Raw genomic sequence first — 15,124 nt, 5'->3', positions numbered from 1 at the left:
TGGACGCAGACTACTTTGCTAGCCAGATTAAGTTAAACTGTGTCAATGGGAACATTGGTCATAGCCTGAATATTCAGAGTAAATCCATTGATGTTAATGGACATGCCTGACGTAGATTCATTCATATCCGTAGGTCTACTCTGAGCTTAACTTAGATGCAACATGATATTTCCAAGAAGCTCAGAACAGTGGATTCACATTCCCATGGCTGTGAAAATTATTCTTGCTACATCAGAATCCATGGATCTCTTCCCATGAAAAGTAACCCCCATGGGATTTTCACAAGCCAAATCATGAAGAACTCTGTTATAACTTGTGATGAAACGAGCCTTGTAGGTGTTATCATTCCCTCCACTAACCATTCATCTGAGTTGCCAACTCCGCCAGCCCCAGATATCAGCAAGGCGTTGACATCTTCAAAGGCAGCTTTAAAGGGTAGGGGTAAGTGTGGTGTGGGAAGAGAGGCACATAGCACAGGCAGTTAGTGACTGTGCCATGTGCCAGCCCCTCCTCCAACCTGGGGAATTGTGGTTGTCATATCAGCCAGCCCTTGGGTTTGTGACAGCTGCTGTTGAATTCCAGGTTGGCCCAGAATATAATCTCCCTCATCCATGATCTGATTGTGGATGAAGAGGCTGATCTGGCATGTATCACTGAAACCTGGGTGGGTGAGCAGGGTGAAATAAATGAGAGCCAACAAACTGAAACTGAATCCAGATAAGACTGATGCACTGTTAGTGGGTGGCTCCTAGACTGGATGGGTGGGAGATCACCTGCTCTTGATGGGGTTACACTTCCTCTGAAGGAGCAGGCTCATAACTTGGGGGCACTCCTGGATCCTTTGCTGTCGCTCGAGGCTCAGGTGGGCTCAGTGGCCTGGAGTGCCTTCCATCAGCTTCAGCTGGTGACCCAGCTATACCCTTATCTGGACAGGGATAGCCTAACTATTGTTGTATATGCTCTGATAACTTAAGGTTAGATTACTGCAATGTGTTATACATAGGGCTGCCTCTGAAGATGGTTTGGAAACTTCAGCTAGTGCAGAATTCAGCAGCCAGGTTGCTCACCAGAGCAAGATGGTTTGAGTATATTACACCGATCCTGGTTCGAATGCCCTGGCTACCAATTAGTTTCCAGGCCCATTTCAAAGTTCTGGTTTTGACCTTTAAAGCCTTAACCGGCTCAGGACTGCAATACCTCAAGGACTGCCTCTTTCCATATGAACCCACCGGGACCCTGAGATCATCTTCTGAGGCCCTTCTCCTTGTGCCTTCTCCTTGAGAGGTCTGGAGGGTGGCAACACAAGAACGGGCCTTCTCTGCAGTGGCTCCCCATCTGAGGATTCTCTCCCAAGTGCCTGGCACCTTCATTATATACCTTTATCAAAAATGTTCCTTTTTATCCAAGGAATAATCCTTTTATCCTTTTATCCTTTGGTTGATTTGATTGACATCCTATTCCCTTTTAAAATGTGGGGTTTTTTGGGGGGGTTATTGGGTTGTTGTTTTTATTCTGATTGTGTATTTTGTGGTTTTATATTTTGATTTTATTCTGGGTTTTATTCTGAACCACCCAGAGACCTCCAGGTAAAGGGTGGTATATAAATTCAATAAATAATAATTTTTCCACGCTCCATTAACAGCTGATTAAGCTGCTCTCCATGAAGCTGATAAAAGAGACACACCTCAGTTCACCCACAACAGCAGCAAAAAGTTATCGGAGCCGCATCTGATAACACAGCTCCCATCCAACCAGTAACACAGGCCCTGGAAGCCTAGAGCTTTAAGGACTGCTGGTATCAGCAAGCTATCACTAGAGCACTCAACTGAAGTGGGTGGGCCACATGATCCAGAAATGATGCCTGGGAAGATGCAATCAGGAATGCCTTCTTCAGACACATGACAATGGACTAGGGTAGATGTGAAGAAGTTGATGGGGCCTTTAGGTAATTCCGTGGTTTCCAAGAGCAGGCCGAGTGCAGGGATGCTCGATGCATATGCTTTTCACTGAGGAGAAGATGTTAAACTTCGGCAGACATGGTTAGTGTCAACAATGCATGTCCTCACTCACATTTGAGAGTCCCACAAGATCTTACAGAGACCTCTAGAGGCCAAAAGGAATTATTGTGAAAACAAGAAATATTTGGTGGCTTCTTGTTGTTGTTTTGCTAAATGTTTTCCTTGTTCAGGGTGCTATATTACCAAAAACCGTCCCTGGATGTGATTATCTATCTCTTTCAGAATCCATTTCTCCCTGCCCCTGTCTTGCTATCTAAAAATAAATGTGTCTTCTACCTTCAGCAGGGATAAACCAAGGAAAGGCTTCTTTCTGGGAATTTGGACACTGACATGAACCCTGGCACTTGAGACTGTTCTCTTATGTGTACCTTTTTATAAAAACGTCATTTGCTAGCAATCAGTATTGAAAATTGCAATTTTAAAATTTGCCATGTAGAAATTTTAGATTCATCTATCAAAAAAACCTTCCAATCTTGTTTCCACTCTAGTCTTAGATGCTTGGAAATTCACAAGCTCCAAGGTACCAACACCTGTTCACCTTACCTTAGAAAATGGGCCATGTGAGGAACTGATCGATCATGGGTGATGTATGGAGAAAGGATGGACATTAATGTGTCAAATTCTTCAAATCCCATGTCATATAATCCCACCTTTTCCATGCTCTGCTTCCTGAATTTCTAAAGCTCCAAGCATTCACTCAGGAGCTTTTTGTATGGATATGCCTTCAGTCTATCATTGTCTCTTTGGCTGATGTCAAATAGAAGAGGTGTGTGTTGTTCTGATCATGTCACCTTGATGTCAAATATCTCCTTTCTGAATAGAGACAATAGACCCATTGAAAACTTTCCGCCCTAACTCGTTCCTTTGTGTAGGTGGCATTATTTAACCCTTTTGATGTGTGTAGGCAAGAGAATAAAAAATTAGCTTCTGTGTGATTGAATTTGATGTGGGCTGATTTACTGGTAGCATAAGCATTGTGAGTCAGTAATGGGATTTCTCAGGGTGGGGCGGATGTAAAATACCAGTTTGTTTGTTTTAAAAGGGTGCAATCAAATAGCAACTTCTCTTCCTATATGCTCTTGTAGGATGTCCTATCAATTCCATAACATTTTGTTCCCCACCACCACATCAGTAATGGGCTGGGACCGGATACAGCCAACTTTAGAAAAGTTGATGAAGTGATTTCTCACTGGTCCAGGGTAGCAATTCAACAAGGTGCTGCAAAAGGGCTTTAGGTCTGCTTTGAAAAACTAAGGCACCATGCAGTGATGCTGTCAGAGCAGGATTTGGGGCAGAAGTCCAGGACACCATTCAACGGAATAGGCAAGAGGGCCCCCCAAAACAGCAGGACTATCTTACCATATTTGGAAGCATTAGCTATTATAATCTAAGGGGATTGATTGACAGGATTCCTGAATAAGTATTACACCCAGAGCCAAAAATTACCTAAGTGCACCACTGACAACATGTTGTATTCATCTACCATAGGGCTGCCATATATCCTGGGTTTGCCCATCGAAAACAGCATCCGGGTGTAATTTCTGAAAAGCGGGAAAATGTCTGGGAAAGCCAGAGCATATTGCAGCCCTATATGAATGCAACATGTAGTCAGTGGTTTTTAGTTTTTTGGGGGGTTTTGTGGGTTTCTTTTTGGAGATTTTGCAAAGCAAGCAAGCAAGCAAGCAAACAAACAAACCCTCTACATGCTACAGAGAGCCAGTGTGGTGTAGTGGTTAAGAGTGGTAGTCTCGTAATCTGGTGAACCGGGTTCGATTCCCTGCTCCTCCACATGCAGCTGCTGGGTGACCTTGGGCCAGTCACACTTCTTTGAAGTCTCTCAGCCCCACTCACCCCACAGAGTGTTTGTTGTGGGGGAGGAAGGGAAAGGAGAATGTTAGCCGCTTTGAGACATATAAAATATGAAATTAGATATGTAATTAAATACATATTTAAATGTACAAATGTGCATTTTATGTTACCATTCGTCAAACACTTTAACAGGCACCCAAGGTTACTTAGGAAAAGCTAAAATTACTCATTTTTGTAATGTACCTTGAAAACTCAGTGGATATCATTAACAACATTATAATCATCAACACCAATTAAAAAGAAAAAAATGATATTATGATTAAACAAAGAAATGGGGGGGGGATCTTCTGTATGGTTGGGAGAGAGCTCTAAGGTTATCAAGTTTAACCACTGTGCTGCCTTTGCATGACCTACAGAGCAGGCAATAACATCCTGACACACCTAGAATCCTCCAATTTAGACCTCAGGGCCTCACCTCTCATCACATTAAGGTCAGCTAAAGGGCAGTAAAGTTTAAATTGTATTTCCTGATGTTGGAGCCTGTAAACAAGTCTCCTGATTGTCAAAGGTCTCCTGGATGATCTGATCACGCTGCTATGATCACTCACAGTGGTGCCTCCAACCTATGGGGGGAAAGGATTGGGGCTGAAAGACCAAGAGAACGTGTTGCTCCATTGAGCCTAAGTTATAACTAGCACAGAATGCCAGATCATAGTCTTTATATTCCTAATGTCCTTTTCTTATTACATTTATATCCCACATTTCCTACATAGAGCTCAAGGTGGTGTACACGGCTCTCCGTCTCCCAATTTTACCCTCACCACAACCCTGTTATGTAGGTTAGGCTGAGAGACTGTGGCTTGCCTCAGCTTACCCAGTGAACTCTACTAGAGAGTGCATATTTGAACTCTCATCTCCCAAGTCCTAATTAGGAATGTGGAACCTTTTGGCTCTGGCGCCAGATCTCTATCTGACCCCACCTGATGGGCCAACTTTGACTGGTGGGTGGGACAACCCAGCAGTCACTTCTAGCACCCTTTTCTTGCTGAGGGTTATTCCACAAGTCTCCATTTCTACCAAAGAAAGCAACAGTCAACATGTCTGTTCAGATGTGACAAACATGTTTTCTTCAACGATTCCACAGGGAATCCCTGGATTTGAGCTGGTGATTACCTTCCTCTAAATTATTAAAAACATGTAATTGAGTCTGCTGCTCACCCAGTACTGCTTGAAGTTTCAGCAACCATGAGAAAAATAAACAGCATATTATAAATAAACCCAGCAGCATTTAGAGTCAGGGAGAGGGACTGGGTCTGATACTATGATCTCCAATAGTCTACATTACATACTTCAAGACCATTTCCTTTATTCTGAATATGATAGTTTTAGTGGTCTTGATGCTGGCAGTGATTCCTCACAATGTATGCCAGGCTCAAACCGTGAAATGTAGGGTTTCCCATCCACATCGCCCACAACACATATACCATCAGCAAGGAAACCTCATCATTGGTGGCATTGCAAGTCATGGCGGCATCATGAAACCTTTAACAGATTTTACTGAAGAACCGCCACTAGCATTGCTTGAAGATTTCATGTAAGAAGTTTATTTCATTTCCATGTCCTTCCCTCTGAAAAGACCAGTGCTAGTGCTACAATGTATATGCAGAGGTATATCAACTTAGCCTATAGAAAAAAGAATGGTTGAATTAAGGTGAAGCTGAAGGTAAAGGTTTCAATTTTTCTAGAGGACGAAGACTTCTGTGGAATACATTTAAGCTTCCTAAAATAAAAGTCTTTCTTTCAACTCCATTTTCTTTTACCTTATATCTTTTTCCTCCTGACTGTTACAAAAAAGTTCCCCTCCATTTTCTTTGGCTCACATTTCAATTCTGCTTTTATTCTTGCACCACTCATGTCTTTCTTCGACACATTCTAATGTTATATGTTAATGTAAAGATTGTTAAACAAAACTGATTTTTGGATGTTGTCTGGAAACATCACTCAGAGGCAATTGCTTCTGGTATATCTACATTTTATCTTAATTTGTATATTTCATGTGATGTAAAATACTAGAATCTTTTGACTCATGAGAGCTGCCATCAACTCAGTTCCTTCCTCTGACTTGATATGAAAACAGATATATTCCTACTTGCTTAGTTAAATTCCATTTTCTCATATAATTCTTTTTCATAGAAAGTAACTTCATAAGAGAGTCGGTAATAAAGGCCTATATTGAAAAACGTATATTTGTACCTTGGAATTTCATTTGGGTGAAGTTTATGATATAACTCACAGGTGACTCATAAAATGTTTAGTGTTCTAAGTTCTGAAATTGTTGGGCTCTGTTATCTTAGCCCAAAGCAGTTTAACTCACGTTACCATGTTGTTTATTAAATATAGCTGCTTTGATTGAGGAATTTCACTCTACTGGGGGCTGTTTAGCAATGGCTTATACAAGCACAAGAAGGGAAGTGTGCTATATTGTACATTCGCTCTCCATTATCCTCACGCATAGGAAGTGATAGAAGGACTCTGGGTGTATGCAAATGCCTTGCTCTAGATCCGATTCCATTTACACACTATCGCCACAAGCTTACTCTTCTGCTTGGACAATAAACAGCTCTGCCGTAAATAATATACCATGTGAGATAGTCAGAAAGCAAAATCCACACAAACCTTCAGCAATAATTCAGATAGATGGCACTGTTGTTCTAGATTCTGTAATCCACACAGGGCAACATCCACATGGTATGTTGTGATGTCAGGCACAAGCTCTCATAAAATACTCATGTTGATAACACGTCTCTGCGACATGCATGCATGATTGAAAATTTAACCTAACTCTAATGAGAGTCTCAGGAAATACAATTCATTAAGTACATTATTCTAAGTGCAGTGAGGTGGGCTTCGACCAACCAAGCCTGTGTTAACTAACACCCTTCCCACATGTAGTTTCCTTTTTTAAGCCTCCCCATTCCAATCAGCATGAATGTAGTTATTCCAGCTCCTGACTGCTCTCAAGGAGGGGCCCAATTCTGAATTGGCTCTTTGAAGATAAAGGTGCCTGGGAACTACTGGAGGCATGGATTTGCTCTGAAGCCTAAAATTGGCAACTGCTTGTGGAAAAACTCTTAAATGCATCCATGCCCACCATAGCATAGGTGTTTGTCACAAATGAGTTCTTCTCTGCTATTGGAGGACCATGTCTTCGTAACCCTAACCTTCTCCATCCAGAGAATCTTGACTTTAGGATTTCTCTGGAATACTGCAATCAAACATTATCAACATGAAAATGCAGATAGTGGTGTTGGTTTTTCAAAAAGTGTGAAATATCATTCTGATACAGAATGCAATTTTAATTCTAGTGTAGTGTCAAAGAATTATCAGCATATTTTGGCCTTGGCATTTGCAGTAAAGGAGGTCAATGACAACCCTCAGATCTTACCCAATATCACCTTGGGCTTCCACATATATGACAGCTATTTTAATGAAAAGTTGACCTACCATGCCACAATGCTACTTTTATCTTCGATAGAGAGGTTTTCCCCCAACTACGTCTGTGACATCCAGCATAATCTGACAGCGGTCATTGGGGGACTGGATTCTGAAATCTCTGTTGTTGTGGCAAATATCCTGGATATCTATAAGATTCCACAGGTAGGGATAATCTGCCATTGTGTATATTGAAAGTATGGGAATGCAATACTTTTTCATGCGGCTTTTGTCCTTCCAGATTTATTTTGCAATTCGGAGAGAGGGAGGTTGATATTCTGTTAAACCCATATTTATGACTTATGACATGGTAAACCAATGAAAGAAGTATTATAGACAGCAAAATACCCAAGCAATGACAAAGCAAAGTAAACATAGAATCGCAGGACAAAGAAAGTTAGGGCTTGTGTTTTTTTCAGTTTTTGTATAAATTCGTATGTATGTTTCATTTTACTCTTTCCTCCTGCCCCTGTTGTTAAGAAGAAACATCTTTTTAAATTATTATTGTTGTTGTTGTTTGAATAAAGAGCATTAAATCCTTCTTTGCATGGAAAAGAGTTCATACTGAGAAGGAGGTGCGTGAGAGTTGTGGTAAGGAGAGCCTTCCTAGGAAAGGAGTTTCATCAAGTAGACATCTATGTCCCAGAAAAACACATCTCACAATATGCATATGTCATATTATAGTATAGTATAGTGTAAGCAATTTTGCAGATAGCCACATAAGGTAGCAACCACTGCAGTAGGGCACAACCATCCTCCCAGGACCAGCATCACTATGGCTTATTTGGACAGTGCTGGTTGGTGTTGTTGTCAGGACTGTGCAGATGCATCAGAAGCCCTTTACACTGATGTATCCATTCTTCCCTGAGCTTGCTTGCACTTTGACGCACTTCAGCACCATCCAGGGATGCTGTAGCAACAACAGTGTCAGGAGTGAAGCTCTGCTACACTGCACTGCACTTCAACGAAGAATTCACAATAGAAACCATTTGCTTCATTTTGAAAATCTTTAGTTCCACCTGCTGATGTCATGTACCTGAAAAAAAGAAGTCCTTAGACTAAGCACTTATCTCTCAGGACTAGCCCCCTATCTTGATAAGAGGCAATAATATCCACTTACCTTATCACTTGCTATAAACCTTGTGTCTTAATGTACTGAGTGATCAGAGCATATGAAACTACATCTTAAAAATGACTATAACTGTCTCTCTTTCCCTTCCTGCTTTTTCTTTTAGCTGGTATATGGTTCGAATCCAGTGATGAATGATAAAACTCCAGGGCTTGATTTTTACCAGATGACCCCTCAGGAAACCCTTCAGTATACAGGGATACTCTCTCTGCTTCTTCATTTTAGATGGGTGTGGATTGGGGTTGTAGTCGCAGATACTGACAGTGGGGAAAGATGTGTGCAAATCATCATTCCACTGTTTTCTCAGAGTGGTGTCTGTTTTGCCTTCATAGAAAGAATCCCCATGTTTATTTCTTTCGATGAAATTGATGAAAACCTAGAAAGAGGAGGTAAATTACATAATAAAATCATGAATAGTAAAGCCAACATAGTGGTTTTTTATGGAGAATCAAATGCCATGATGTATTTGAGATGGTTTCCATATCTGGCAAAACAAGAATGTGAGACAAGCATACCAAGAGGGAAAGTCTGGATTCTTACAGCCCAGATGGAGCTTACATCAACAGTCCATCAAAGGAATTTTGTTACAGAAATAATCCATGGTACGCTAGCCTTCAAGATTCACTCCAACGATGTACCAGGATTCCAGTCTTTTATTGAGAGCAGAAATCCTTCCATCCCTAAAGGAGATGGGTTCATCAGGGACTTCTGGCAGCAGGCCTTTGGTTGCACATTCTCAAAAACGGATGTAGGTAACGTGGATGGATACATTTGCACTACGGAGGAGAAGCTACATAACCTTCCAAAACCCTTCTTTGAAATGAGCATGACGGGCCACACCTACAACATCTACAATGCTGTTTATGCTGTGGCCCATGCTTTACATGCAATGTCCTCATCTGGAGTCAAGGACAGTGCAAATCTGGATGGAGCGAGAATGAAACTACAGAATCAAGAGATATCGCAGGTAGTGGCCTGAACATTTTGATGTGAAAATTCATAATATCTACAGTATTATAACATTATTTCCCATTAAATGGCGGGGTAGGGTTTGGGTTAGCTGTGTGTATTCTTATCAGTTTACTTAATAACATATTGATCCTTCCTATTGTCTCTCAGTTATGAAGGTTTAGCAGATGTTTCACTATTTGCCTCCTGCTCAAAACTCTTCAGTAAATCATTCTTGCTACCATTAGACATTAGTCTGAAAACCCTACTCCTTTTTATTCCATCCAGCTCCATCACTACTTGAGACATGTTTCATTTAACAACAGTTCTGGGGACAAGATCTCCTTTGATAATAATGGGCAGTTAGTAGCTGGATTCGATGTCATCAACTGGGTGGTTTCATCCAACCAAACTTTTCACAGAATAAAAATTGGGAGGATGGATCCGCAGGTTCCTCCAGATGAAGCATTCACTATCAATGAAGAGGCCATAACATGGCATTACTGGTTTAACCAGGTAGGATCCAATTGGAGATTTAGGGTGAAAGTGTTTTAGAGAATAGTGTCAGTAACGGTATCTCTTCAAAACTGTCATCAAACATATAAGAGCCCAGACGAAAGATTAGTGTCAGTATTCTCTCAAAGTACAACCTAGTTCTTTAACGAACAATCATGTTAATGATGCATCTGTTTCCAATGTTGCTGTTAGCCTCACACCTAAGCCTATCATACAAAGCTACCAGGAGGTCTTTAAAGCCTTCCTTCTGTGTGTCTATGATGGAATGGAATTTGTACTTTAATTTACATGTAAGGTGCATATGTGTTTGAAATTCCTTAACATTGCAAAAAGAAGTGGAAAGGCCCATGAAATTTAAAGATTCCAAGCTCATTATTTTGCTTTCTGACTTATGGATTAGGCCCAGCCACTTTCTACATGCAGTGAGAGCTGCCATCATGGTTCTAGCAAGAAAGTGAAAGAAGGGAAACCATTTTGCTGCTACAATTGCATCCCATGTCCAGAAGGGAAAATATCAGACAAGGAGGGTAAGTAAGTATAATTGATGCTACTGGGTGTTTTCTGTTCTCGGTATTCCAATTTGATTTATGTTAGGGACACATTTTTACAATCAGGCTACACCAAGCTTGATGTTTCACCCCCTGTAGATTCAGGTTTACCTGATGTGGGATTAATCCAATACACGAGGGAAAATCAGGCTCCAAACTGCTTCACTTGGGTCACAGACTATTCATTTTCATGGTTTGGTGATGAGTGGATAAGTTGTCACTTTCTGTTACTCCTCTTTCCACAGTCATTATTCCTTCGTGCTTTCTTTTCGTTTCTAGTCATGCTCATAACTATTTCTAGTATGCTTCTGAATGGAACTAGCAATGTATATTTTTGTTGGTTCCTCAGATTTACACAGAACCAGAAAACTGCACAGGCGAACCACAAAAAATCCTCTATTACACAGCATGTTAAAATTAAAAGTGTAAGCTGAGAATTTAAAGTTGATTTCTTTTCTATTTTGGCTGTGCTCCTATTTCCAGTGTTCCCGAATATATTTCCTATGAGCTCTCATAATTATGAAAAACCAGAAATCTCCAGAAACAAACTACAGTTAAATATCTTATTTAATGCTGTATGCTTGTGCAGGTTTCTGGTTTTGTTCAATTCTGAGGGATTTTTTTTAAAAAAACCAAAAAACTATGTGCACATGCCCTGTTGGTACTGATTTACCATAAGTAACTCAACGAATTGGAAAGTTGGGACAAACATAAGAGGAACACCTACTGGTATGAATAGGAAAAACCTAAATATTTCACAAAGAAAATCACAGATGTAGGGGTCAACTTAAACCACTGCGAAAGGAACCATTTGAGCATATTATTAAGGTTTTATGTAAGATCAGTACCATAGTCCTTTTCACATATTACTGGTGTGTGAGGTTCTATTTCACACATGAATTCTAAATCATGCTATGATCAACATAGTGGGAGCAAAAGACAGTGTTACTTTGCAGCTGTGGCTATATGTACAGCCCTGCATATATATTTTTTGCATTAGACCTCAACACTCAGGTAATGCAGAAAGAAGGCTTATGTCTTTTCCTGTTTCAGATATGAATGACTGTATTAAATGCACAGATGAGAAGTACCCAAGTAAGAATCAGGATACATGCATTCCCAAGACTGTAACCTTCTTGTCTTATGAAGAACCTTTGGGGCTCAGTTTAGGCTGCATTGCTCTTTCCTTTTCTTTGATCACAGCTCTGGTGCTGGGGACATTTATGAAGCACCATGACACTCCCATCATCGTTGCCAACAACAGGGACCTCACCTACACCCTCCTCGTCTCCCTCCTGCTCTGCTTCCTTTCCACATTGTTGTTCATTGGCCAACCTCGGAAGTTGACATGTCTCCTCCAACAAGCTGTATTTGGCATCATCTTCTCAGTGGCTGTTTCTTGTGTGTTGGCAAAAACCATCACAGTAGTTCTAGCTTTCATGGCAACCAAGCCAGGATCAAGAATGAGGAGGTGGGTGGGGAAAAAGCTGGCCACCTGCATTGTTCTTTCCTTTTCCCTTATTCAAACTGGCATTTGTACTGTGTGGCTGCTGACCTCTCCCCCATTCCAAGATGTAGACATGCACTCAATGGTTGATGAAATTGTACTGAAATGTAATGAAGGGTCTGTGACCATGTTTTACATTGTCCTGGGCTATATGGTCTTCCTGGCAATTGCCAGCTTCACAGTGGCTTTCTTTGCCAGGAAACTACCTGATAGTTTCAATGAAGCCAAGTTCATCACTTTCAGCATGTTGGTCTTCTGCAGTGTGTGGCTATCCTTTGTGCCAACTTACCTCAGCACAAAGGGGAAATACATGGTTATTGTGGAGATCTTCTCTATCTTAGCTTCCTGTGCTGGCCTTCTGGGCTGCATCTTTCCCCACAAATGTTACATTATTGTGTTTAAACCTGAGTTGAACAACAGAGAACAGCTCATAAGGAATAAACACTGAAGAATTTAATAAATCTCTTTCCTTAACTGTAATTTGCAATCTGGACTTATCTTTGTTTGTTCAAGTATTTGTTTTTGTTTTGGTTGTTACTCAGATATTGCAGTGATGATATGGTGTTTATTATTATGTTGTACACAGCCTTGGTAGTTTATGGTATTGTATGTGGCATGCTTAAATGGTTATAATAATAGAAAAATCAATCTTAAGCAGTTAATGTGGAAGTCCTGGGCTGTACAGATGACAAGACCCCCTCTTGGCCTTGCTGAGGTAATACAAAGGAAAGCAAAACAATATACTTGGCACCAGTTTGGCTGCAGGAATTGCCAGAAGTAAATGTCTTCCCTCCCCCAAATGTAATGTTATTGTCTTGAAGCCTGAGTTAAACAGCCAGAAACAGTTCAACAAGTAAAAAGATGGGAGAATTTGAATACTCCTGTCCTTTATGATAATTTGTAAACTGGAAATGTATTTGCTCTGCAATATATTTGTAAATGTTTTCTTACATAAAATTTTAAAACAAACCTGTCAAACTCTTCCTTGCTGAAAACCTTTGCAAAAGGTGAACAGACATTTCATCAGTCTTCACCCCCTTGAACACTGCCCATGTCATCATTCTGTTATTTTCATGACACCTTAGTCCAAAGAATCTTTCTTGCGTTATGAAGATCCTGTGGTGTTCTGTTTAGTCAGCCTTGCCTTTACCATTTCTTTGATCACAGCTTTGGTGCTATTGATATTTAAGAGGAATCATGACATTCCCATAATTGTTGCCAATAACTGGGATGTCACCTACACTCTCCTTGTCTCCTTCCTGCTCTGCTTACTTTCTGCTTTGCTGTTCATTGGCGGACCTCAGAGGTTGGCATGTCTCCTCCTACTAACAGCTTTTGGCAATATTTTTTCAGTGGCTGTCTCTTGTATATTGGCAAAACTATTACGGTAGTTTAAGCTGGCACTTTACTGTTTGGCTGGTGACCTCTCCCCCATTCCAAGATGTAGACATGCACTCAGTGACTGAATAAATTGTAATGCAATGTAATGAAGGCTCTGTGACCATGTTTTACATTGTCCTGGGCTATATAGGCTTTCTGGCAATTGCCAGAGTCACAGTGGCTTTCTTTGTCAGGAAGCTACCTGATAGTTTCAATGAAGCCAAGTTCATCATTTTTAGCATGTTGGTCTTCTGCGGTGTGTGGCTATCCTTATATGAGCTCTAAGGGCAAATACATGGTAGCTGTGGAGGTCTTTTTTATTTTAGCTTCCAATGCTGGGTTGCTCGGTTGCATCTTTGCATCCAAATGTTACATCCTTTTGTTGAGGCTTGAGCTGAACAACAGGAAACAGCTCAGAAGGAGAATAGACTGAAGAACCTAAAAATCTATATAATTTGGATTAGTTATTCATCTGTATATGTCTGTGTTTGTGCATCTGAGTATTTGTGCTTGTTTGTTTTATATTGTTGAGATGACCTTGTATTTATTCAATTAAGTTATGCTGCACACCACCTTGGTAATTTCTGTTTTTTAACTGGAAATATAAATGATTCTACTAATAGAATAATAAATCCAGAAGCTGCTTTTTAAATTTTTGAAGAGTATAGGCTTTTTCTGAATTTGTAGCAGCTGATAAGGAAATTCTTGTAGAAACCATTGTCAATAAACTTTGCAATTAGTAGACCCCACAGATATTTTTATCATCAAAGCAGTAATAATGCTATGCCTATGTCATTCTTAATATATTCTATTTTCTATTATTATGTGTGTAATGCCAGGGGTTCCTTCCTCAAACAACCAGCTCTCAAGTGATATATATGCATGATTCTGGGCCCTATTCTTCTTCTTGAACCAGCAGAACTTCCGGCCTGCTCCCCCCATTATCACATTCTACCCCGTTCTCTCCTTGTGGCTCCGCAACTACAGCTCTAGAAATGCCGTCAAAACCTACTCCAAAGGCCACCCAGTGCCACACAGCCAGCTTCCATACTTTTTAGGAATTTCCACAGTGTTCTGTCATTGCTAAAGTCTTTGAGGGCAGGAACTGGCAAATGCTGGAAGATTCTAGAAGTTTCATTTCTGTTGCAAATATTGTTTTGACTATCTCAAGGTCACACTGAGACAGGAGAGATAAATTTGTGTGCTCAGCGAGCTGGTGATTCTCTGTGTCTCTCTCTCTCTCTCTGTCTCTCTCTCTCTTACTTTTATTTGTACCTCACATGTCTGAAGTTTTTATTCCCCTGAAGTTTTTTGTAATAAAGCCTTTACCTTTAGTAAAAGATTTCCTTTTACTGATGGACCTCTGACGCTGTGATTTTATTTACTACATACCACAATTCATCATATTCATACATATTTTTTTCTCTCCCAAGCAATTTCCACCTCAGCATTGACTTTTAGGCTCCCTGAGCACATGGGTAGCACCCAATGTGGAATTTCTGCCAGTGGAGCCACACAACCCATACCGCAGTCAACAAGTCTGTTCAGATGCAGCAAACATGTTTTCTTCAGCAATTCCACAGGGAATCCCTGGATCTGAGCTGGTGATTACCTTGCTCTAAATTATTAAAAACATGTAATCGAGTCTGCTGCTCACCCAGTCCTCCTTGAACTTTCAGCAACCATGAGAAAAATTAACAGCAAAGACGGTATATTATAAATAAATCCAGCAGCATTTAGAGCTAGGATGGGTGACTGGGTCTGATACTATGATTTC

General features: G+C 40.5%; 1 protein-coding gene across 1 annotated transcript; it reads left to right on the top strand.

Moving 5' to 3' along the window:
* Positions 1–293: 293 nt before the first annotated feature.
* On the top strand, positions 294–12,415 carry LOC310691584 (vomeronasal type-2 receptor 26-like; the record flags this gene model as incomplete). Its single annotated transcript, XM_083471443.1, has 7 exons — positions 294–441; positions 5,211–5,421; positions 7,193–7,484; positions 8,555–9,415; positions 9,685–9,912; positions 10,313–10,439; positions 11,514–12,415. 7 exons carry the CDS (start codon positions 294–296, stop codon positions 12,413–12,415), a joined length of 2,769 nt encoding a protein of 922 aa, XP_083327569.1.
* Positions 12,416–15,124: the final 2,709 nt, after the last annotated feature.

This window comes from Podarcis liolepis (assembly GCF_965112155.1).
Source record: "Podarcis liolepis genome assembly, chromosome: 13".
Classification (NCBI taxonomy): domain Eukaryota; kingdom Metazoa; phylum Chordata; class Lepidosauria; order Squamata; family Lacertidae; genus Podarcis; species Podarcis liolepis.
Note: the sequence above shows the minus strand (reverse complement) of the source record. Positions and strands in the feature narration are given on the sequence as shown.